The following is a 24,555-nucleotide window of genomic DNA, read 5'->3' on the forward strand; positions in this document are numbered from 1 at the left end:
ACACAATATTACAGTTATAGCAAGGACATGGAGACAACGCAGGGGCATCGGTAGAGAGAGATCAACAATGCTTAGAGACAGGATTACAGAGGAGTTGTCCACAGTGATTTTCAGAAATAGGTGGAGATCGAATTTTCTCCGATTTTCAGTGGTGCAAATTGCTCTAGAGAGGTGCGAATTACAATTAAAAGCAGCGCGAATTTTTCAGAGAGGACGAAGTGTCGGAGCAAGGAGACAAACTACAGGAGTGATCAATTTGCAAAAGGAAAGCTGATTTTGCCAGTTGAGATCAAAATCCAGAAGGAGGCTGAGTTGATCCCTGGAGGGGAGATTGACTTGCAGAAATGTTTGAAATAATTTTCCAGAGGTTTGCTAATTTACAACAAACGATTTTGTAAAGTCTCCATCTCAAATTTTGTTGAAGAATAATAAAAATACTCATCTGCAGAATTGGTTTTCCCCACAATGGGGTTTTTCCAGGGACATTTGTCCAAAAATATTGGTGTCCATTATTTGTGTGTATAATAATTTTCTTAGTTCCTGTGATTCATTTATTTTCTGTGAAGTTGCAGTTGTGTTTTTGTTGAGTATTCGCCGCAAGTAATTTGTAGAAGACAAATAATCAATTGATGGGAGAATAATAACCAACTAACTGCAATAGTAATTAAAATTTCATAGCTTGAGCTCAAGGTAGAATAAAGGGAGTGACAAGAAGAAGGGGGCTCCCAAGTAGAGTCATCTACCATTGCAAAAAAGATTCAATTGGATTGTCTAATGATGTTGTCTATAGAATACTCGATGTTTAGGGGGCCAAGTTGTGTAATACTTGGAGGAGCTCTAAATCGAATAGATCCATCACGCCTAGTATCGAAGGTCGAGGGGGAAGAATCTTTGAGTGGAAGATTAGTGTCAATGGATTTTGAGAGTATTAATTTGTAGTGTGAGTCTAGCACTAAGATCTCCTAGATATTGTTGGTTTGATGACCTTCTGGTATATGAAACTTGAACTCTTAAAATTGAAGCTTGAAGATCTATTTGCGAGTTCAAGGGTCATTTCATCCTTTTGATCTATCTACTTATGCATTTGAAAAATGGACTTATTTACAATGTGGGCATGGATGTTGTGTGAATCCTCATTTCATTTCCTAGGATTTTAGCAGGGCGGAATTTCAACCAGTTGATTTTGCCAAACATTTCCATACCAGATAAGGTGCTCTTCAACCTGATTCGATAATGACCATCATATGGTAGACCATGCCCCCACATTTGTTCCATTGGCTTAGAAATGTGTAGATCATTGTCTAAATTTTTAAACCTATGGGAGAAAAATAATGGGGGAAACTTGCAAGAGAGAAGCCTCCCCTTCTGTCCAAGGAGCAGGTTCTGGGAGCACTAAGTCGTCTTCCCTTTCCCTTGTGTCTTTTTTCAAGGCATTTCTCTAGGGCATTTGGCTTTTGGCCCTTCATGACGCATGTATCATTCTAGTTTTTCCAGTACTAGTCTTTTGCTCATAGAGATTAGTTCTTATAGTGGATATGCTCTTCAATTTTTTATAGGAGCGACAATTGTGCTGTTAGAGGGGCAGCACTTGCAATATGACAGTGTATCAATACTGTTGTACATAACAATTCCTTAGATCTATTTGTGGTCATTTGTTGGACATTACATAAACTTTCTTAACTTATCTTATATGCACTTTTTCTGTAGTCCTTTAGAGGGGTGTTGTATGTTGAATCAATACCCTACTTATAGGTAATGGTGTTCTTATTAGGAAAGATTTAAGATTCTATGTTCCTTGAACTCAATCTATTCTAAGGGCATTGCTGCTTTCCCATAGATAGATGTGAGCTAATTTGTATTTTGTACTTTTGCTGTTAATATAAGTGACATTTTTTTGTGACTTAAAAATTGTATTATCTTCTGACAAATCAATTACATGAAAATTGAGAAATTTGGATTGGTTGGTTTCAAGAGAAACCCAACCAAATCCAATATGAAAAGACAAGCTAACTTTAGATTATTACATGAAACTTGAAGTGATTTGGACTGGTGAGTGCTTGGGGAATCCAACCAGAATCAAACTCAAAAGACAATTTGTTGATTTTCCACGACATTTTAGAATCAGGTTTGAGTCTAAGATCACGATCACAACACACTGAAACACCACAATGTTACTACTTTATGCAGCTAAAAACACAACATTGGATCAATCTCATGCACATGACAATTTTTATCTCACAACTTGTTATATTACAAACTTTAATACAAGAATCTTAGGGCTCCCATACTAGGGATCATGGCCGTTATATACAACCCTGATACAAGACACAACTAGGGCTTGGTGTCAACAACTATGACAACCAACCTTTCCTTGAACCAAGTACACTTTACCTACTTCCTGATGTAGCGCTCTACTCAACCTTTTCAATCCATGTAGCCTGAACACATCTGGCAGGTACTTTGCCTCTCACTGCAACTTATGGAACTTCAGATAGCTTGCATCTCTAGCTGTCAATCTTCCATTATCAATCTCTCTTGGTTGCTTCAAGATGACTGAACATAGGCTTACTTGTCTGCCCATTAGCAACCCTCCTGCTCCACCAAGATGGACATCTCTTAGGGTCTTCTAGATCTTCCCTTCTTATCCATGATTTCCGACATCAAATCCCTGAACTAGGGCTCCATCAAATCTGCCCACATATTAGTGAGATGCCCACCTGCACACACCAAACTAGGGCATACCCAGATCTGCCTCTTAACAGTCCCTTCGCTACTCCAAGGATCAATGTACATGAGGTCTTCTTGTCTGCCCACTTGTGAACCTTCTAGTTGCTCTAGAACGCTGATCCTAGGGCCCTCTAGACAACCCACACAATGATGGCAAGACTTTCTTCTGTTACTATACGTAGGGATTCTTTGCACAATCACTAACAATCTAGAAAGGCACTGTTCTTAGGATGCCATCAACTGCTATTCAACCACACGTGAACAACCCTCCACCTAGCAACATCCCTCCACAAACTTTAGTCTTTGCTTCTGTTAACAGTGTTAGTCTCCTTGTCAGTACACGTGACAAACTATGACCTTATTCACAGGCTTACACCTTGAGAGATACTTGCTCTTGTGGATGCAACATGTTGCTACCCTAAAACCCTTTAGGACATACCTTTGCTCCTTTACACTTCTTGGTACAACCCTTGCACATCTATCCTTCTATGCACACCTGTCCTTACATAAAGACACCATTCGACCTTACTTGATTTTTGAACCTTCTTGCCAGATCTCTGAGGTAGTGGCCTTCATAACAGTGATAAAATAAACCTTTTGTCACCCTCTTCAAGGTCTCGACCACCTCCAATTTGGCACAAAAATCCACAGTGGATGTCATAGTCTTGAGGAAGGTTGTTTGGGGCAGAACTTAGATGGTTGTTCCTGCACTGAACCAGCCCTAAACTAGGGCATCATACTTCTGTCATAAACTCTAGGCAAACCCACCATCTCCTTGTAGCAATCAACATGCAAAACAAGTCACCGTACCTTGATCTAAAGTCTGTTACCTTCACAAGGGTCTTGGTTTTGTGACAAGAGGATTGAGTTTTTCGGTGTTCTACAGGGCACTTGTAGCAACAACACGTTTACCCTATCTTGGCCTCAAAACCTCTCTTAAACCTCCTTTGCAGACCTCCAACTTCTGCGCTATAGCCTGAAGAGACTGTGACCCTATATCATAGCTCCATCGTAAGGCATATGACCACCGAGCAACACTTATGCAAGGCTCAACCTTTCTTCAAGATGCAGATGACCGGATCATAGAGATTTACCTAATGTGTATGCCCAAAACCATCTTCAAAACCTCAGCCAATAGATCTTCTTACTCAGCGCTGTCGAGAGCATGAAAGAAATAATAACTCGACCTTCTTCCTCTCTCTAGATGAGCACCTTTAGGACTGCGGCTCCATCAAACTTGCCTTTCCTCTTGATCGAATGCACTTGTTTAGATCTTGACCTCGCTTGCGGCCCTACTCGGCCATGTAGCTTGGCTCCTCCTAGGTATACATCTTTCAAGCCTCCACGCTCAATGAAGATCCTCTCATTGATGTCTTAGGCTTCTCCCTTTGGCCTCCTTAAATACTTTTTCCTTTAGTCTCTTAGGAACCCTCTAGATCTAGGGTTTTAGTCCTCTTCACCTTAGGAAATAATAATAATTTCATTTTAGGTCTTAAACCTCTTTCTTGTGTCTAAAACCCCACTGCTTGGGTACACTTGCCCACAAATCCCATGTGGGTCAAACTTCTCCCAAACTCAATAGCCCAGGGTTGTGGGAGCATAGTTATCAGAACCATACTGATCATTGAACCGATACACCCTCCAAACTGGGAACTGGTCAGAATAGGACAAAAATCGGTAAAAGAACCCAACTAAAAAACCGGTCAACCAAAATCTCTTAAAGTATTCAAATTTTAAAGAAAAATATATATATTCATGTGCATCCATATGAATCTAGACCATTTTTACACAAATAAGCAAAAGTTGTCGTTTATATAACATGTAAGAGTGCGCATAACCAAAAAAGCATCGAGTGCAATCCATCTCTAAACTGAAAATACATCAACAAACAAGCTCCACATGGCCTTTAGCATCCAAAAAAAATTATGCTACAACAAATACCTACATATCATCAAAGTCATTGCCTATATTGGGATCTTTGTCATCAATATCACCCTCTAAGCATTAAAATAAGAAATAGAAAGCATAGCATGTCAAGTCAAGATTTTGTTTGAGTGATGGTTAATTTTTTCAATAGGCTCATGATAGAGGAGTTCGACAACCAATGCCACTAACATCAAGGTATATAGAGGGCTTGGTGCTCTTGATTAAATACTAGTACCATACCCTCGTACATAACAAAATCCAATGTAGTGTTGCAATCCCCCCAATCCTGAAATCCTGGAAAACTGTTAAGTTTGCTAGATTTTGAGTGAGATCTAAAATTATACTTTCCCCATATGAAATCTAATGAGGTTGGAACCACTCTCAAACATCCTAAGTCATTTCATGGTAATGTTAAAAATTTAGGTAAAAGATTACTTTAAGAATTTAACATTACCATGAATTGCATGGCATTAGTAGGACAATAGGGTCAAATACTAGGCTTCCTCTGTCATAAATCATTGCTCTTTTGAAAAAAAATTGTATTCAAAGGGTCCTTAGCAACAATGTACAAAACTGTCCGGTTCAGTTCGGAACCAGACTGTTCAGTGAAAAAGGCTAGTTCATTACCAAACTGACCAATTTTGTTTGAGAATTGACTGGTTTGGTACCGAACCAGCCAAAAACGGTTTAGATCACCGGTCCGAACTAGTTTTGGCCTCAAACCAATCAGATCGGCCGGTTCAGACCGTTTGATCTGGTCTTGATAACATTGTGTGGGAGTACCTCCCAAGCTACACAAATCAACACAAGTTAACATGGAAAAATTGATAACGCCAATACATTTACTGTTGTCTTGTTCATTGAGCCTAGGAATGATTATGGGTTTTCTGAAGGTCCTTTTATCTTTCGTCTTATGAACATCAATCCATTGCGAGGAGTTGTCAAGAATAGATGTAGAGGAGATAACGATTGCATTTCCTTGAGATCATTTCATTACTAAGGGATTTGCAATGTTGGTTGCTTCCTTATCACTATTCGAATGATCTGATTTGTACTCGCTTATTGATGAAGCCAAGATCATGGTTGTGTCTCCATTCAAAGGGTGGAACTTGATGTATGACAGATGAGATAGCACTGCATGTGGCTAAGTTGAGGCTGAAGGACTTGATTTAGCTGTAGAAGTTTTATGTTGCTGCATATTGTCTTGCTTGTGAGTTGTAGAATTCTTAGATCCTTTTGGATCTTTTGAGTCTTGCCATTCTCAGATATTATTCTTGGCATCTGCAGGGGAAGAGGGCTGTTGAGAAGAATGGCAGGTGTTCTAGAGATGACCAGGTTGTTGACATATCCTGCAGCGAAAAGCTGTGTTTTCGTAGTCTGCCGATTGCGAATGAAGTAGGCCATTCCAATTGAGGAGGATTTTGTTAGGTAGCTACTAGCCCTTTGTTGAGATTTATTTCAACACATATGTAAACAAAGGTTACAATCAATGTTGAAAATATCGGTATTGGCAAAATATCGGTGAGGGTCCAGAAAACATCTTATCGGCAATATCGGCGAAAATATCGGCAATCATAAATATCGACAAATATCGGCAAGCATAAATATTAGCAAATATCGACAAGCATAAATATCGGCAAATATTGGCAAATATCGCAATATTTTCAAAGCAAAAATATCGCGATATTTTCGAATATCGCCAATATATCGCCGATATTATCAACAGTGGTTACAATACACTTCTCAAGCCTATCTGTGTCTACCTTAATAAAATGGATGAGTGAGTTTCCCACATCAGCTAAGATATCTAGATGTAGTAGATGAATGGGCATATTAGGGAGTCTTACTCAAACTGGAGTGGCCAAAGCTATCATGGAAAGAGGGTTAAAACTAGGAAACCATGTCTTAAAGAAGAGCCTAGAACGACCCTAAAACTAGGGTCCTTGATAAAAAACCCTTTGATGATCTTGGAATTTTTTTCAAATATGCCACAAAGAAACCCTTAGAACAAAAAAGTAGATTTGTATTCGGGGACCAAGTCTTATGCACCCATTCCCAAAGCATAGATGTTGATTGCCATAACCCATTAAAATAAGAAATAATGGCATGCTGCAAATAATCTTATGCAAGTATTGTCGGATTGAGGATGATCCAATTTGATAGTTGGAATATCTTTAGCTTGATCCACAACGAAGGCTGGCAGGGAGAGATCTTTGGGAGTTTGCTATGAGCATAGTTTTAAAAACCGGAATTGGTAACCAGACCGTTCCACCTAATAAACCAGGTTTCAAATTGGAACCTGTCAAACTGGGATTGGTCAGATCTCAGTGAACGAGTTTTTAAAAAATACATGAAATAATTAAGTTTTAATGAAAAAAACTAATTTTAAGATTTAAAATCTTGATTACAAACGAATAGAGACAAAATATGCAAAGTTTGCTCATCTATATACCATGTAAAGGTGAATATATCAAAATGGTACCGAGTGCAATACATATCATTGACAAAATACATAAGCAGTGAGGCTTTAAATGGCCTATAAAGTCCAAAAACAATGCTACAAGCTATGAGGCCATTGGCCTACTACAATACTACAAGTCTACTGGTACATATTAGTGATCAACATGATCATTCCTCATCATGATCAAATTCATGAACACTACTAGACATAGGATCATCAACAAGAGCTACATAAACATCATCTGGATCAGAGTCTAAGGATGCCTTAGCCTCATCTACAACCTTAGTAGTAACACTGCCACAAATAACAATAGAAATGGACCTAATGGAAGCACGAGTTGGTCGAGCTGCACGAGTAGTGCCTTCTATTGGTTGTTTGCCTTTGCTTGATGCAACTACTAATTTTGGTTCTGATGGCGCTACTGTTACCAAATCTGCTTCACCCTCCTGATGCCATGTCAACATCAAAATCAACATCAAACTCAGGATCTTTAGTCTCCTCCACCCATTTTGATCTCTGATCAATATCGTCCAACACAATGGGATCTAAATCAGGTCTTTCTGTTCATTATTTGTTGTGCCTTAGTCGAATGTTGTATTGCACAAAGACAAGATCATTTAACCATTTTTGTTCCAAACAATTTCTCTTCTTCATGTATGCACTCAAAAGCAGACCAATTGCGTTCACAACCTGAAGCACTACAAGTTTGGCCGAGGACTCTAACTGCAAAATTTTGCAATTGAGGATATTTGCCGCCAAATGACTCCCACCAATGTGCTGTAAAGAAAAAAACATTAATTAGTAACTTGGTTCACTTCATTACTTATTTACAAGTATTTACAGACAATTTGAATTGTAAATTTGTCAACAATTGAACTTTAAAAGAAAAACAAATTGAAATTGCTTACTTGGTTGATCCACATATCTTGCCATCTTTGCCAATTTTTTGCCAAAGGCGCCTGCTGCCATGCTAAGAGGAGTAAGTTGTCTATGTATATCCAACTGGTCTACATGGTTAGGGACCATGTGCTCCAAGCAATCATACAATCCATCTTTGACCTGCCAATCTCCTTGTCGAGCTTTATAATGATACTCTGGGTTCAAAAAATACCCAGCTGCATGTATAGGACGATGGAGTTGATTGTTCCATCTTTTATCAATGGTCTCCCATATACGGCCATATTTAGCTAACTTATCCTTGTACGCTGCCCATATTTGTTCCTTTGTCTGATCCATAGGCTCATAAATGTAGCCCATGGGCAATTCCCCCCCATCCACCATTTGTAGCACCTTAACAAGGGGCTCAGTAATTTTCACAAGCTCTGCAGACCTTTTCCAAAAATAATTATCAAAAACTTTCTTTTTGGTGTCTTTGCCATCTTGTCTGTGAGCCCACCGAGATGAAGTCCAATCATCAGAAGAAAACATTGTCTGCAAGTTTTTTTGTTGAGAATTGAGACATCGCAATGTGAAGAAGTGAGTTGTAAATCTCATAATTGCAGGCCTAGCAAGCTCGTTGCCCCCAATATTTTTCCTCATTAGGCTTAATACCCATGAGTGGTTGCCGATGTATTTTGTAATGCACTTGGCATGCTCCACAGTATTTCTAACTCACTCCACTTTGCTTATGTCCTCAACCATGAGGTCTATGTAATGTGCAACTCATGGAGTCCAAAATATGGTCTTATATTTGAACTCGAACATCTTTCCAGCAAGAACATACTTTGAGGCATTATCTGTGATGACCTGCACAACATTCTGCTCCCCCACATCCTTAATAATGTCATCCAAAAGCTTAAATAGAAGGTTTGCATCCTTCACCTTATTAGACGCATCAACTGATCTCAAAAACATGGTTCCTTGAGGGCAAGAAACATGAAAATTAATGATAGTGAAGTTCTTTCCATCGGTCCATCCATCTGACATGATTGAACAACTTGTTTTGAGCCATGATTCTTTATACTCATCAATGGAAGAAATCTCTTTTTGCAGAAGAGCTCCCCTCAAGTCATGCATAGTAGGGCCTTTGAAACCCTTTCCTGTAGCTATAACAGAGTCCCACATATCTTGGTAATAAGGTGAGTGAACAACATTAAATGGGATATTTGCATCATACCACCATCTAGCTATGTATTGAAAAGAAGATTCTTTCCACTATTTTTTCCAATGTTCATCCAAAGTGGGTTGACGACTTGGCTAGGAGGAATTGGGATTAGCAAAGGCAGTGGTGATAGAGGATGAGAAATAACTTTAGATGTTTGGCCTCTTTGTACCTTTAGATTGTTGGCCTTGATGAGAAGACCAATGTTGCGAAAATTGCGATGGGGACTAAATCGGCGAGGGTCTGAAATCAGAAAAAATCGTAAAAATCGGCAAAAAATCGTCAAAATTAAAAATAAAAATAAAAATAATAATAATTAAAAAATACAAAAATCAAGATTTTTTTCGAAAAAATCGAGATTTTTTCAAAATGAAAAAATCACTGATTTAATCGTTTCATTGAAAAAATCGCGATTTTCGCAACACTGGGTAAGACCCAAGAGCGGGAGGAACATAGTGAAAGGGTCTTGGATATCCTTATTCTCCTCAAACTTCTCAAACTTGGCAATGTATTCTACCCTAACATGTCACTTCCTTTGGTGCATAACATAGATTTACTTGGCCTCTTATCCCATCCATGTGTTTTCAACTTGAGAATACCCCGCCTCCAATAGATTTATTGCAAAATTTGCATATCATTTTTCTATTAATCACATCACAATGAGCCCATGCACCGTCCTTGGCTTTTGGAGGCAGGGTGGCTAGAAATATTTGAAATTTGCTAAGAAATCTGCCATTAAAAGATATTTGTAGCTAAGAAAAATGGAAAACCTAAGATAAATTTGGGAAAAATGGGCATATTTAGCGTACAAAATTTGATAGCAAAGAACTAGAGATTTGATAACATTTAGCATAGAACACATAAATTAAATACATGGACACCAGTGAAATATGGAGTTTTTCAAGTGAATCTTTACTTGGAAATGCAAACTAGCTTTCTTAGTCTCCTCTTGAAAATGCCAAGTCTACTAATAGCTTCAAATTATCTCCAAAATAGCTCCAAGTCCAACTCCAAGCCTCCAAGATGACTACTCTTGCAAAAACTCAACACTTTCCAAGTTTTCAATGAAACTCAAAAAACTCCAAATGAGATGTTTGAGACAAATGAGAGGGGAGACCTCTTTTTATTGGCTTGGAGGGGGTGTTTTTGGAGGGAAACAACCCTTAGTTTCCCTCCAAACCACCTTAGAAGCCGCAAAAAAGCCTCCCGATATGTTTGCGGCCGGTGTAGCAATAAACTGACCGATTTACCCATAAACCGACCGGTTCTGTAATAAACCGGTCAGCTCCGTCATAAACTGACCGGTTAGGCCCGATTTTTGTGAAAAATCGATGAAGTTGCTCCTTTGATAGAGTTTTTTGCCTTGTCCGACTGGTGTAGCTAGTGAACCGGTCGGTTTGACTGGTTTCCGATTCAGACCGGCCAATTTTTACAAATATGGCTATGAGAGCCGTGACTTTAGGGCATCCTTAAAGCATTTAGGATGAGAGGTAGAGGGCGCACCCCAGTGTTTGGCTTCACTTTTTAATCTTGAAACTAGGAAGATTGAAGTGTCCTTGGCAGGAGTGCGGGGGAGTGCACCCCCCCCCCCTCCTCTCGCTCCCTCTCCTAATTCACGCTTCGAGCGGGAGCGGCTTCGGAGCGCCTCGGGAGTGCCCTACCGAAAACACTCTCGAGGAGGGAGTGTTTGCGGGATTGCGCTTCCAAAAAATAAAACGCTCCCTGCCTTTTCAGGAGCGTTTAGCCTTTTTTGCAATTTCTTTTTTGCAGTAATGTTCCAAATGCAATTTTTTTCAAAGAAACAAATAAGTTTTGAGTGGGGCAGCTTAATGATCAAGCCTATGGCCCTAGTATTGATATGCGATTCATGGTAATGTTAAATTTTTAAAGTAAAAGTGACATTCTCCTTAATCTTCATTTTCATCCTTTTACTTAAATTTTTAACATGAGCATGAAATGATTCAAGATCTTTGAGAGTGGTTCCGACCTCATTGGATTTCATATGGAGAAAGTAGAATTTTAGATTTCATTCAAAATCTAGCAGACTTACCAGTTTTTCAGGATTTCAGGATTGGGGGATTGCAATGTTTCCATTGAATTTTGTCATGTATTAGGGTATGGAATTCGTATTTAATCAAGAGCACCAATCCCTCTATGTACCTTGATGTTAGTGACATTGGTTGTCGAACTCCTCTATCATGACCCTCCTAAAAATGTACGCATCACTCAAACAAAATCTTGACTTGACATGCTATGCTTTTTCTATCTTATGTTAATGCTTAGAGGGTGATATTAATGACAAGGATCCCTATACAGATACATAGGTAATGACAAAGATACCTTTGGATATTAATGCTTAGAGGTGATATTAATGACAAAGATCCTGATTTTCCAACAAGACTAAAAAATTAGACATTTCTCGTGGTGGCAAGAGGCCCAAGCTTAAGCAATAGATAATAGATTTACTTGTCTTTTCTAGTTTCTAGTATTTATTTTAACTATTGGCTCTTTCATATTTATTATGATATTTTTTTAAACAATATATGACAATTTAAGTTTGAAGTTGGCAATTATAACTCATTAGTAATGAATTATGAATATGATGCTTCATGAAAGTTGAAAGTTGTTTCATTTAATTTCATTTTATAACATTTCATTTCATGTTAGATATTATTTGTTGTAATGGTTACACTTAGCTTACAAGTACAACTTTGCTGATCAATGATGATAGATGTTATATATTGAATTTTGAAAGCTTGAAGCTTTAAGATTGATGAATCATGAGACTCAATATGTTGTATGTTACTATGTTACTAACTTGTGGACGTGGTTGATGAAAATTATAACTTCTAGATGATTGTTGTTATATGGTTCAATCTATGTTTTTTAATGTTTTTTATACCTAATTCATCATTCTACATGTTTTTGTTGACATATATGTATCAAAATATAAAAAATATGTATATTATATAAAAAATGCTCCGGGATTCGCTCCCAAACCGGGAGCTTCTGAAAATGTCGCTCCCGCACCCGTTTTCGCTCGTGCTCCCCGCTTTTGCTCCCGCTCCCAAGTAACACTGGTCCTTGGCTTTGTTGAAATCTTTAAGCGAGTACCCTTCCTGAAGATGTCTACCTCTGTGTACGAGCCACAAAAAGGCGGAGTGCATTCCTGTCCAATCTTGAGTTCTGGTTGCAAGCGTAGGGAGAAGTTTGATGGCTGTCACTTGTATGTAGAAAGAACCCCCTGAGATTGGCCTCACGAAGACTGAAAATTTCAAGAGATTTGGACCAATGGCCTCAACTGAGATGCAGGGAGAACTCTGCTGCAAAAGGAGTTCTCCCTTTTTTTACCAGATCTGCAGCAAAAGCAACAAGATGAGGGGGTTTGCAACAAATGTCATGGTTCTGAAGCAGAAAATCTCTCAAAAATAGGGCAGTGGCTAAAGGCATTAGGGTTTCCATCGCGATTAGCATATGATAATTATACCCAAACACTCTTTAAATTCAGTAATTTTTTTTTAACTTTTAATTTTTATTTAATATAAGTGTCATTTAAAAAAGTTCTTCCGTCTTCAATTTTTTCAAAGTCTAGCTTTAGGAAACAAGTGAAATTTATAACTTCCTCTTGCTATTTTGAAATAAAGAAAATTCATTAATGTGACTTTCTATACTCTCATTGTTTCTCCTTGCTTTTGCCTTACCTACGATATTGTTCTCTCTGACAATGTCGAACTTTCCCCTGGTCTCTGATACCTGATATATATCACAAGCTTCTTACTCTCAATGGTCATTGGCACTTATAGGCTCCAAGACATGTATCTCCTATGAAATCATGTTGCAGACCATATAAGAGAGAGAAATTTGACAGAAATTTATTCACTATGGAAGGAGGCACTATGTACATATCTGGACATATATAATTTAACTTCCAAAACATATGGGATTCTGTCTTAATACCTAATGGTTTTATTAACTTTTCGCTTATGTACCACAACTAGCCTAAGCTACATTTACACTTACTTTTATCTTGGTCTAAAACTTGACTTTTTTTATACTAAGTTAACATTGGTCATTATATTCTATCAATAAAGAGTACACAGCGTGTAGAGTTGCAGCTACTTTTTGAGTCTCTGTCTTGCTGTCTGCTCAGCGTCTCATTTTCTGTATGACCACATCAATTGGAGGAGTTGCCAGTTTCAACAAAATATATAAACTGGTATATGCTTATGCACAGCTTGTATGAAGAATAGATCTTTGTTTTGGCTGTTTTAAATCTTCCTTCACCTATAGATTATTTGTAACCTACAGATGGTAAATTTCCAGGGTTCTCAATATTCCATTTTGGATGAAGTGAAATTGCAGTGGTATTCATCTTGTTGCATCTGTTGTGTATGCTGAGATGGACATGTTACTTTTATCATAAAGGATTGTCCTTTGAAAGTTTGGCTTACAGTCAAATCTTTTTCTGTTCTTTTCTGCTTCTTTATTGGCTTGTTAACTTGTCTCGAAGTTCAACTGGTTTTGTTGGAAAAAAATACTTAATCAAGACTTCTGAAATATTCGAGCTTTGATTAATTCTGCTAAATATTATGGCTGCTTGTTGTTCTACTTTAGCAACTTATTTTAAATGACAGTTTGCTTTGACTGTAAATTGTAATAATTTCTCCTGTGAACTTGATGCACTTGTATGTAGATAACTGATACAAGATTGAAAATCTGCTAATCTAAAATTCTTTGTTATGCTTTAAATTTATTTTTCAGTTTATTGATAAAATAATCGAGTTTACAAGACATCAAATAGTACACAGTGTTCTCACTGCATATGATCCTTCCTATCGGATAATTCATAGAGGTGGTGCGGCAGAGGATGATTTTGGTAAGTTATCTTTGTGCAAGTTATTATTTCTTACGTTGATATTTAGCTTTAAGCTAGATACTTTAATCATTATCTTTTTTTGGCTGTTGCATTAATCTAGAAGTTGCTAGATTAATGGATAATCCTTACTTTAATGCCCAGATGCTTATGCACATTTATGTGTTGCTATCTAATTTCAGTTCGAGGTTTAGAAGGGCTTTATATTTCATCTGTTGGACTTTCGTGCTGTTTTTACAATGCGATATCTTTAAATGCATATATAATTGTTCAAACATATATATATTTATCCTCTATTTTCAAATTTAGGTTTATAGTCTCTATATTCCTTTTTAAATTTCTGTTCTATGTTTATAATTCCCTCATAAGGGCATGGCATGAAGCAATGTTTCACCAAGACTCCGTGACAGGGGGGCGCGGGTGCGGGGAGACGTGTGGGAGTGTTGAAAATTGTAACTAGGTTCGGTCTTCATTGTAATCATGCCATTGTATGTTCTTTATAAAGAAAAGAAAGAAAAAGAAAAATAAATTATATTTTATTTTTGGAGTATGGGTTTCATCCTTAAGTTTGAGTCAAAAGCATGTTCTTTGTGCTTTTATGTCTTCTAGGTCTTTCTAGGATAAAGAATAATATTGGTCATGTGTCATAGTCCCATTTGGACTCATTGTAATGAAGAAAAATATTTATTTTATCAAGAAAAAGCCATGGATAAGCCCAAGATCAAGTTGGCCTAAAGGAGGGGTATTCGACCCTCAAGAAAGGCTATAAATACAAGGGAGCTCAACCTCATTTGGACACTCATTTCAAGCAAGTTCAATCTGCAATAGTGAAGGAGAAGAAGAGTAGTTGGGAGGACGAAAAAGAAGAGCAGAAGTTGAAATCTCATCAAGGAAGTTTTTCTCGTCTCGCTAGGGTTTGCGAAGATGTTAGTTGTAGATGTACGAAAGTCTGTAACAGTTGCAGGGGGCCGAAATTGCAGGGCTGAAATTCTATGGCAGGGGTCGAAGTTGCAGTAGTAGTGTAGCAGTATCGAAGTGATGGAAGTTATCTCAAGGAAGATTTTGCTGGGGGCTGGCTTGGGGCTTGGATATTTGGATCTTGGATGTCTCTTTTGTAAGCAGATTCTAAAGAAGAAAAACATTTTTCTGGGTTTTCCCCTGATAAAAACATGCAATCGCAGACCCAACAAGATTTTCGAGGCTGTAATGAGAGACTGACAACATGCATTTTGAGGCATTAGATGTTGGTCAGGCTACACTGAATTCAAGGAGAGCAGTGCATTAATTCACTGGTTGAGTGGCCCGAGTATTAAGGCAGTATGAGACAATTTGGGGGCACAGTTTTCAGGAAAAGTGATCAATCCAGTGGCTCGAATTTCAGAGAAATGATTACTGTACAATGACCCATAATTTGAGGCAACAGAGTACAGCGGAGGCCCAAAAATTGAGAAGAAAATAGGATTGACTGTGGCACTCTTTCCAAGGGAGATAAATACATTTGTATTTATTGCTGTAATAATTTTCTTGAGAAGAAGCTAGTAAAATTCTCCTTATACCATTTTTACCCATGTGGGTTTTTCCAAAGTCAAGTTGACCAAAAATAAGTGTCTCCTATGTGTATGAATGCTTGTCTACTTTTTCTATCAGCTTAAAGGAAAAGAAAAGTATAGTAGTCCTGTAATGTTTGTTTTCTAATTTGCAAAAAGTTTTATATCAACACCTACTTGTTGGGGTTGTGGGCATTACTAATTAGGTTGATGCAAAACAAACTGAAACTGAGAAGTGTTGAAAAATCAATGCTAGTAGAGCTAGGGTTAGATTTCTCTTTATTTGATAATTACTTGTGAATTATGTTGGCTTCTTTTACTTCTTTGTTATATTATCTTTCATCAACCAATTAGCAAATTATATGTGTATGAAGATCACAAAAATACAAGACACAAGATGTAGGTACTCTGCCAGGGCAAAACCCCTATCTAGGGGAAAACCCAGTCAAAATCTCTTCAATAGTTTTCTTGAGACTCTTCAACCTAGACACAAACTTCCTCCAACCACCAAGTCAACCTCCTCTTCCCACAACTTTGACCCAAAACTTCGACCTTGAAGCAGCAACACTTAGACCTAGCAAATGGCAGCAGCAGCAACAACAACAACTTCGACTTGACAAGAAAAACTTCAATCTCCCAGACGAGAGAGAGATAGATAGCCCATAATTTTGATCTTGCCTTTTTCTCCTTTCTTCTCCAACTTCGCACTTCTTTTTAGCCTCCTTTCCTACTTCGCACTTTTCCAGCGCTTTCTTTTGGATATCGAACTTGTGTGAGAGTGCTCCAAATGAATTCGATCTGCTTGTATATATAGGCTTGGGGTGAGTTTGAATTGCCCTGTTTGAGGCCGACTTGATCTCCTTGAGGTTGACTTGGTATGGAGGTGTCAAATATCTAATTTGAGTCAATAATAAATCTTTTTACGTGATTCAAAAGCCCAATAAGGGTCTCATAAAACGTACAATGACTCTAATGACTCAATATAAATCCTAGGAGTCCATAATGGGGACTTTGACTAATAAAAGATGACCCAAGCATGAAACCCATGCTTTAATAAGTCATTGTAACAATAATAAAAATTTTCTATTTCATTATTTTGACAAGTACATTATATAATGACTCAAATACATGTATGAAGGCTGAACCTGGTTACATTTTTCAACACTCCCTCTTAACTAGGGAGGTATTTGTAATAACAGATATAAGTACAAGGAAGATTCTAAACATATGAACTTTGAAGAGTTTAGGCATTGGCATGCCATGGACTAGATTCCTGACTAGGGCATCCTATCCAAGGTCCTCCAACAATTTAGGCCCTCACGATGCCATGGACTAGATTCTTGACCAGGGCAATCTATCTGGGTGGGACTAAGATGGAGTAAAGCTTTCAGCCTCTCTAGGTACCATTAGGCTTACTTGCTAACCATCAATCCAAGGAACAAGGTGCGTATTTGAGGTCAGAGCTCCATGACCAACGCCACCCTCCCTACGTCGTGATCCAAACATTGGCACATAGTGACGGCCATATGTCCTCCTAGGCAATGTGTCTCACACACAAAACCTCAACAAATCTCTTCCAAACTTTTAGCAATATCAACTAGACCAAGAATGCTTCTAAGATACTCAAACTTCTTATTAGGAAGAGACTTTGTTAGTATATCAACTACCTGATCATCTATCGGAACATATTGTAGATTCACGATCCCATCTTGGACCAAGTTCCTAATGTAGTGGAACTTATTGTTGATATGCTTCGTCCTAGCATGAAACACAGGATCTCCAAACATCTTGATGCAACTTTGACTATCACAATTTATCACAGTAGGATCCAGAGGCTTCTCGAACAAATTTGTTAGAAGCTTCCTTAACCATACAACCTCCTTTCCTACTTCACATGCAGCGACATACTCTGCTTCAACACTACTCAAAGCAACTGGATCTTGCTTTATACTAATCCATGAGATCATGGCTTATCCCGAGCTAAAGCATCCACTGATAGGGCTTCTTCCATCTGTCTCACTAGCGCTCCAATAAGAATCTGTGAAGCCAATCAACTTGACTTCCTTGCTATCGTACTTTAGGCAGCGATGTATAATGCCACAAAGATATCTCAATATATGCTTGGCAACTATGCAGTTGAAACTGACTAAGAATGTTCACAACAAAGCATATATCCAACCCAGTATTTACTAGATACATCAACGAACCCACCAATTGACGATAGGACGTAGGATCTACGAGACTTGAGTAAGAGCTCCTCAACTTCTTAAGATTGGTGATCATAGGAGTAGTCATGGCCTTAGAATCCATCATCCCAAATTTCTGCAACAACTTGATGATATACTTTCCTTGCCCCAAATATATCTCCCCAGGCTTTTGCCATACTTCCAGACCTATGTAATAGTGCATCAGTCCTAGATCCTTCATCTCAAATTCGACTCATTATCCACAACCTTGATGTAGAGATTTGGATCAGCAAAACTCTTCACGAACGCAATTCTAGAAGGTATGCATCCATTCTTGCATACCGTGCCCTAGGAGCTTGCTTCAAACCATATAGGGCCTTCTTTAGTCTACAAACATGAAGGTATGCATCCATTCTTGCATACCATGCCTTAGGAGCTTGCTTCGAACCATATAGGCGTAGGGCCTTCTTGAGTCTACAAACATGAGTATTTTTGGTATTTACTTCAAAGCCTTCGAGTTGTTCAATGTATACTTCCTCATCAATGGTCCCATTCAAAAATGCTGTCTTCACACCCATTTGATGGATGCTCCATCCCATTGTAGCAACCAATGAAACCAAAGATTAATGGTAGTATACCTTGTAGTGGGTGCAAAGGTTTTTTCATAATCTATGCCTTCCTTTTGAGAGAAACCCCTTGCAACAAATATAGTTTTCTATTTGTCTATACTTCCATCAACATCGTGCTTGATCTTGTAGATCCATTTGGAGGTGACAACCGATTTGTCACTAGTTCTAGGAATGATTTCCCAAACCCCATTCTTCATGATGGATTGATATTCTTCCTGCTTTGCCTTCTTCTATACTTCTTGATCAGCGGGTTCTTCAAAAGTAGATGGTTTGTGAAAATTCTCACTGCAACAACTGATTTATTTTACCTACTTATTTCCCGATAAGCTATTTATGAATATCTTTCAGTAAACATTAAAATAAATTTTGCTGCAGATATCACATCATAATACAGAAACAAACACATGCACAAGAATTAACACATCGACACAAATAATTTGGACAATTAGTCCCCGGAAAAACCCAATGTGGGAAAACCAGTGCAGTAAGGGAGGATTTTATTATTCAACAATTCTTTAGTACAACTGGGCGCGAAACTGGCTTACCCAACAGAGAGAAAATTCTTCAGCACTTCCCCCAATTTCAGTGTCAGTCTGGCTGACCTCTGCGTAGTTGCCAGACCCTCTGCGTCAGCCCTTGCCTCTTTGCGTCACCGACGCAGGCCCTCCAGCAACTGCGCAGTCTTGCAGCCTCTTCATCTGCATGTGAGGCTCTGTGTCTGCCTCTCCAACCTCTGTGCGGTTCCCTTGGTGCTGTCCTTGACTCTCTGTTCCGTACTCGCTGCCTCCTACTGCTCTCTAGACCACTAGTTCGAATTTCTCAGCTAACCCTGCTCCAGAAATCAAACTGACTGGTCTCCCTCAGTGTATTCTCCAACTGACCCTCAAGCCTCTTCTTATACTTTTCTTGTTGGTCCTTCAACAACTGAGATTAAATCTCTAATCAACAACTAAGATTAGATTTGGCCTGATCCATGACTTTTGGAACCTTCTAACCCAGTTTTATATTTTTTTTTGTTTCTCGGTAAAAACTAAGTCTATTAATAGAAAGTATAATACAGCCAGAAGTTACAACCAAGAGAAGCAAGAACACAGGCAGCCGGAAAGGATAGGCTATCCACCTCGGCTCCTAGAAGAAGAGAGAAGAGAGTAGAGCTGAGCAGGAAGAAAGTGGAAGAACAGGGGAGCAGAAGCCAAGCATAGGATTCTACCCAACATGGGAAGAGTCAACTATGCGGCATTTTTTCCCTTTCTTTTTACCAACTTTGACCCATTCAGGAGGGCACTGCTGAGCTGGCATGATTTGCAAACTGAGTTGGGCAGACTGAGAGGTTTCCTTGTCTGAATCCGAGGTAGAGGATTCATGATTTCTTTTCTGAGAGACTGGCTGGACGGACAAATTTTCAGGCTCAGCCGAGGGTGGATCCTGTGCCATCTTTGCTGCTACGCCTTCCTCACTCTCCTCCTCTTCATCCGAGCTGAAATCAAAATCGTCCATGGGGGGAGGGTCATGAGGCTTCCAGCTTTTGGATTTCTGCTTAGGACTGGCTTTCTTCTTTTGGGCGGGCATCGAGGGACAAGAGCTCTGAAGGTGCCCTGTGTGATGGCAGTTGCGGCAGCGGAAGGCTGTGTTCTCGTAATCCAGGTTCTGAGTCCAATGGAAGTCTCCAATTTTGAGATTGATCTTGTCAGGGAGACCTTTGCTCATGTCTATTTCTACACAGATTCTCGCAAAGGTGTATAGACCCTTTTCCCCTCTAGAAGTATCTGTGTCTAGAAAGCGGCCTAGAGAGTTGCCGATCCCTTGGAATACAACAAAGTGCCATAGATGCGCCGAGAGATTAGGAAGTCTGACCCAGATTGGGAGCTTGGTGATGATGGTTGTAGATGGATCAAAGTCTGGGAACCATGGGGTGAGGAATAAACCTGCTGAGCCCCAAAACCATGGCCCTGCTTTTAAGGCTTTTTGGTAGTCCTCCTCAAAAGCAAACACTGTAATGAAAAAGCCCTTTGAGCATAGCAGAACCTGACAATTGTTGGTCCAGTTAGAATGAATCCACTGGTAGAGGTCTGCTGTGCGTGGCCATAGCCCATTGAACCTGCAAATAATGCCATGCTCTGCATACTTTTGGGTTTGCTCATCCAGCGTTGGATGCATTATTTCAATGGAGGGGGTTTCCTCCAGTTTGTCCACCAGAAAAGGTTTGGGAGCCTGAACTGGTGGAGCTGTTTTCTCCTGCTTCTGTGCATGGACAGCATCTTTGTATGAAAATGCCTTGGCTGAGGATGACTGTCCTACAGCTCCCCCTCTCAAACGAAGGGCAAGAATAATGGAGGCATTTCTCTTAATGCTGTAAAAAGAAAGGGGGTAGAGATCCTCAAGTTGTTTACCTTCGTGGAGGAGTCGTTGAGCTGCAGAGGGTATCCCCAGCTTGAGTTCCAGAGCATGCTTGAGGTTTTGCACTAAATCCGATGAGCTCACCCACTGTAGCAGGGTTTTGCCAGAGATGAGCCTGCTTTGAATCTGAAAATAGGCAGAGAGGTCAGAGATCCGCTTTCCTGGCTCTGAAGGCCTGTCTTTCCCTGAACTTGCCACAGGGGCTTATGAGGAGATAATGGGAGCATCTTGGCGTCATTGAGCTTGTTGTTGCTTTCCGCATCAAAGTGCTTCCGATTACTCCATCCAGGCACATCCAGGGAGCAGAAGAAGTTCTGAAGATTAAACGCAAAGCATTTTTCCAGAATGAAATATGTCCATCCAAGAACCACTGCGTGAGGAGAACCATGAACTAACTCTGCGTGTTCACCCTTGGCTGATGCCTCTTCAAACTGAAGGGGGCTGTAGGTGCGGGAAACAGCATCCAAGGGTCGAGAACTGGCATCTCCAAAGTCCCAAGCAAAGCATAAAGGAGTGCAGGGGGCGCCCAAAGGAGATTGGAAAGTAGGCTGTTCAATAATGACAGAGGAGACCTGCGTTCCATGACTAAGACTCACATTACCATCATTCGCCAGGCCGAGCAGGAGCCTGAGAGCGGCCGAAGGCAGGGAACCGAGAGCGATCGAGGGCATGGAGGCGACCGCAGGTCTGCTAGGGTTCGCCATTTTTCCAACCCAGTTTTATATTAATACCCATTAATATTTAATTTTTCCTAAGTTTAGACTTAGGAACTCTATTAAAAATACTAATTATTTTAATATCTCCCAAACCGGTTAGAATTTGCCGAAACCATTTCAGGGTCTTGGAGATCTCTTGTGCTTTAGCCTCTCCACCAATTTTCATGGCTAGAGCACATCTGATGCTACCCCAAATCAACACTCCCTCCTAGCGAGGATTATGCTCTAGTAATACTCCACACTAAGCATTACTTTGATCATATGGTACCGGTACCTGTGCTGATGCTAAGCCTCCTTACCCAACATCCTCTGCACTACTGCCCATGGCTCTATCACTGCCACTGCTACATCTATATTGCATCTCCCTCTGCATCCGTGCTGTTGCTGGTCCATCTTCCCAACACTGCATTTGCACTGTAAACTCCTTCTCATTATGTTGCCTCGTGTTACTGCTACTGCACTGCAACATCATACCCATTTATGCCGCTGAAATGGATTCTTTATCATCCCATTTTCTCCCTGAAATAATCAAACTTGGTTCTTCCAAGGGCCTTGGTAAGGATGTCTGCCACCTGTTGTCCTGTAGGAGTGTAGCTCAACTGTACAACTCCTCGTTGGACACAATCTCTGACAAAGTGACACTGGATATCAATATGCTTTGACCGATCGTGAAATACTGGATTCTCAGGGAGCTTGATGCAAGTTTGATTATCACACATGATTCTGGTCGCCTCCATCTTTCTTCTGAATAGTTCACAAGCAGTTTTCTAAGCCATATGGCCTCGCACGAAGTTGTGCTCGTGGCCATATATTCTGCCTTAGGTGAGCTCAGAGCCACGAATTTTTGTTTCCTACTGCACCACGAGGTAATTCCTGATCGAATGTTGAAACAGTACCTAGAGGTACTTTTCCGATCCACTGAACTTCGTGCCCAATCTGCATCAGTAAACCCACTCAATCTGATATCCTTACCCTTGGTGTACAAGAGTCCACCAAGAACTAGCTGAGGTTGACCAGATACATTAGGGACCTTATGAGCTGCTTGTATAAGGTGGGATCAACATTTTTGTCTTCTGATGCATCAATCTTCTTCCATTTGGTTATCATTGGACTAGCCATGGGTCTACAGTCCTCCATCCTAAATCTGTTCAGGATTTCTGTAGCATATCTCCCTTGCCCAAGGAAGATCTCCCCCTTTTGCTGCTAAACTTCCAAGTTCCAACCCCAGGAAATAATGCATTCGTCCCAAATCCTTCATGTCAAACTCCATGGCTAGATTCTTCTTGCAGTCCCCTATGAGCCTGGATGATCTTGTCAGGAAGAGATCATCCACATATAATACTAAGATTAGAGGCTCATTCGCTACAACTAGATAGTAGAGATTTGGATCTGCGTCACTCTTGACAAATTCCATTTTCTGCAAGTAGCCATCAATGCGCCCATACCACGCTCTAGGTGCCTGTTTCAGCAAATACAAGAATTTTTTCAATCTGCATAAGACTTCTTCTCATGTGTCTCAAAGCCCTCTAGTTGTTCAATGTATACCTTTTCTTCTATCACACCATTCAGAAATGCCGTTTTGACATCCATCTAATGAATCTCCCACCTCATCTGTGCTGCAACTGCAAGAGATATCACGGTTCTAATAAATATATACCTGGCTACCGGGGTGAAGGTCTCTTCGTAGTCAACTCCTTCCTTCTGAGTATACCCCTTAGCCACAAACTTGGCTTTATATTTTTCAACACTGCCGTCTGCAACGTATTTAATCCTGTAGATCCATCTTGAACCTACCATTGATCTGTATTGAGGCCTTGGCACTGTCTCCAAGACATCGTTCACCATTATGGAGTTGTACTCCTCTACCATTGCATCCAACCAAACCTGATGTTGAGCTGCCTCCTGAAAACTGGTAGGCTCCCCATCCTGAGCTACTAATGTCTGATATCTATCTGGTTGTTTTCGCTCTCTATTTGTTCCTTGGCACACCGATGAAGTCCTCTGCATCTCGCAAAATCTGATGAAGTTCCCTGCTTGTTCTTCCTCTGCCAGCAGGTGCTTCTGTTAGCTCCCCTTCATCCTGTGATTCTTCCTGACCCGAGGAAGAATTCTTTTCTTCCGTTGGTTGAAGAGGTTTGACCAACGGTTCCTCTTTTGACTGCTGCTCGGAAGACATTTCTGGAGATTTTTGAAAGCCCTGTTTTCCATGAACTTCACATCTTGTCGAACTACTACTTTCTTGCTCCTTGGAAGATAGATTTTGTATGCCTTAGCGTCTCGCTATATCCCACTAGATATTCTTTCTCTGCAGTTTGATCCAGTTTCTTCCTCTTTTCCTCCGGTATGCGGCAATATGCTAAGCTCCCAAATATCCCGAAATGACTGACTTCAGGCGTCTTCCTTGTGAAGACTTTCTCTGGAGTAACCTTGCCCAATGCCGGATGAGGAGTTGTTTTTGAACATAGATTGCTGTGTTGCATGCTTCTGCGCACAGGAATTTTGGCATATCTCGATCATACATCATGGCCCTAGCTGCTTCTACAATAGTCCTGTTCTTTCTTTCTGCTACTCCATTATGCTCCAAATTGTACGGAGCTGTCCACTCTTTTCTGATGACCTGCTTAGCGCAAAAATCAATGAAGTCCTTTTCGACATACTCTCCATCGTTATCTGAGCGCAAAACTTTTATTTTCTTCCCAGTCAGATTCTCCACGAGAGCCTTGAACTCTTTGAATTGACAGAAAACCTCCTCCTTGGTTTTCATAAAATAAATCCAAGTTTTCCTTGAGTGGTCATCAATGAAGGTAAAGAAGTACTCGGCACCACTAAGAGCTTTAGTGGACATGGGTCCGTAGATATCTGAGTGTATCAATCCTAGTACACTCTTGGCCCTGTTTTTACTTCTAGGAAATGCTGCCTTGGCATACTTTCCTAGAGCACATCCTCTGCACACATCATCTCGTTCCGTACTAAGATCCAGAACTCTTGTTAC

At 39.9% G+C, this 24,555-nt stretch overlaps 1 protein-coding gene across 3 annotated transcripts in view; it reads left to right on the forward strand.

Annotated features, from left to right (window-relative positions):
• LOC149253129 (sister chromatid cohesion protein SCC2-like) overlaps positions 1-24,555 on the forward strand; it is a 360,249-nt gene that overhangs the window by 104,930 nt on the left and 230,764 nt on the right. For all 3 annotated transcript variants that reach the window (XR_016267058.1, XM_089459872.1, XM_089459873.1), the window contains exon 7: positions 13,977-14,091. Coding sequence is in view for 2 of the 3 variants with exons in the window: in XM_089459872.1 (XP_089315998.1) it covers positions 13,977-14,091 (115 nt within the window). In the remaining variant the exon portion in view is untranslated. The remainder of the gene's footprint in view (positions 1-13,976; positions 14,092-24,555) is intronic.

This window comes from Pinus tabuliformis, chromosome 7 (assembly GCF_031772625.1).
Source record: "Pinus tabuliformis cultivar Carrire ecotype Pingquan chromosome 7, CPIR1, whole genome shotgun sequence".
In the NCBI taxonomy this organism is placed as follows: Eukaryota; Viridiplantae; Streptophyta; class Pinopsida; order Pinales; family Pinaceae; genus Pinus; species Pinus tabuliformis.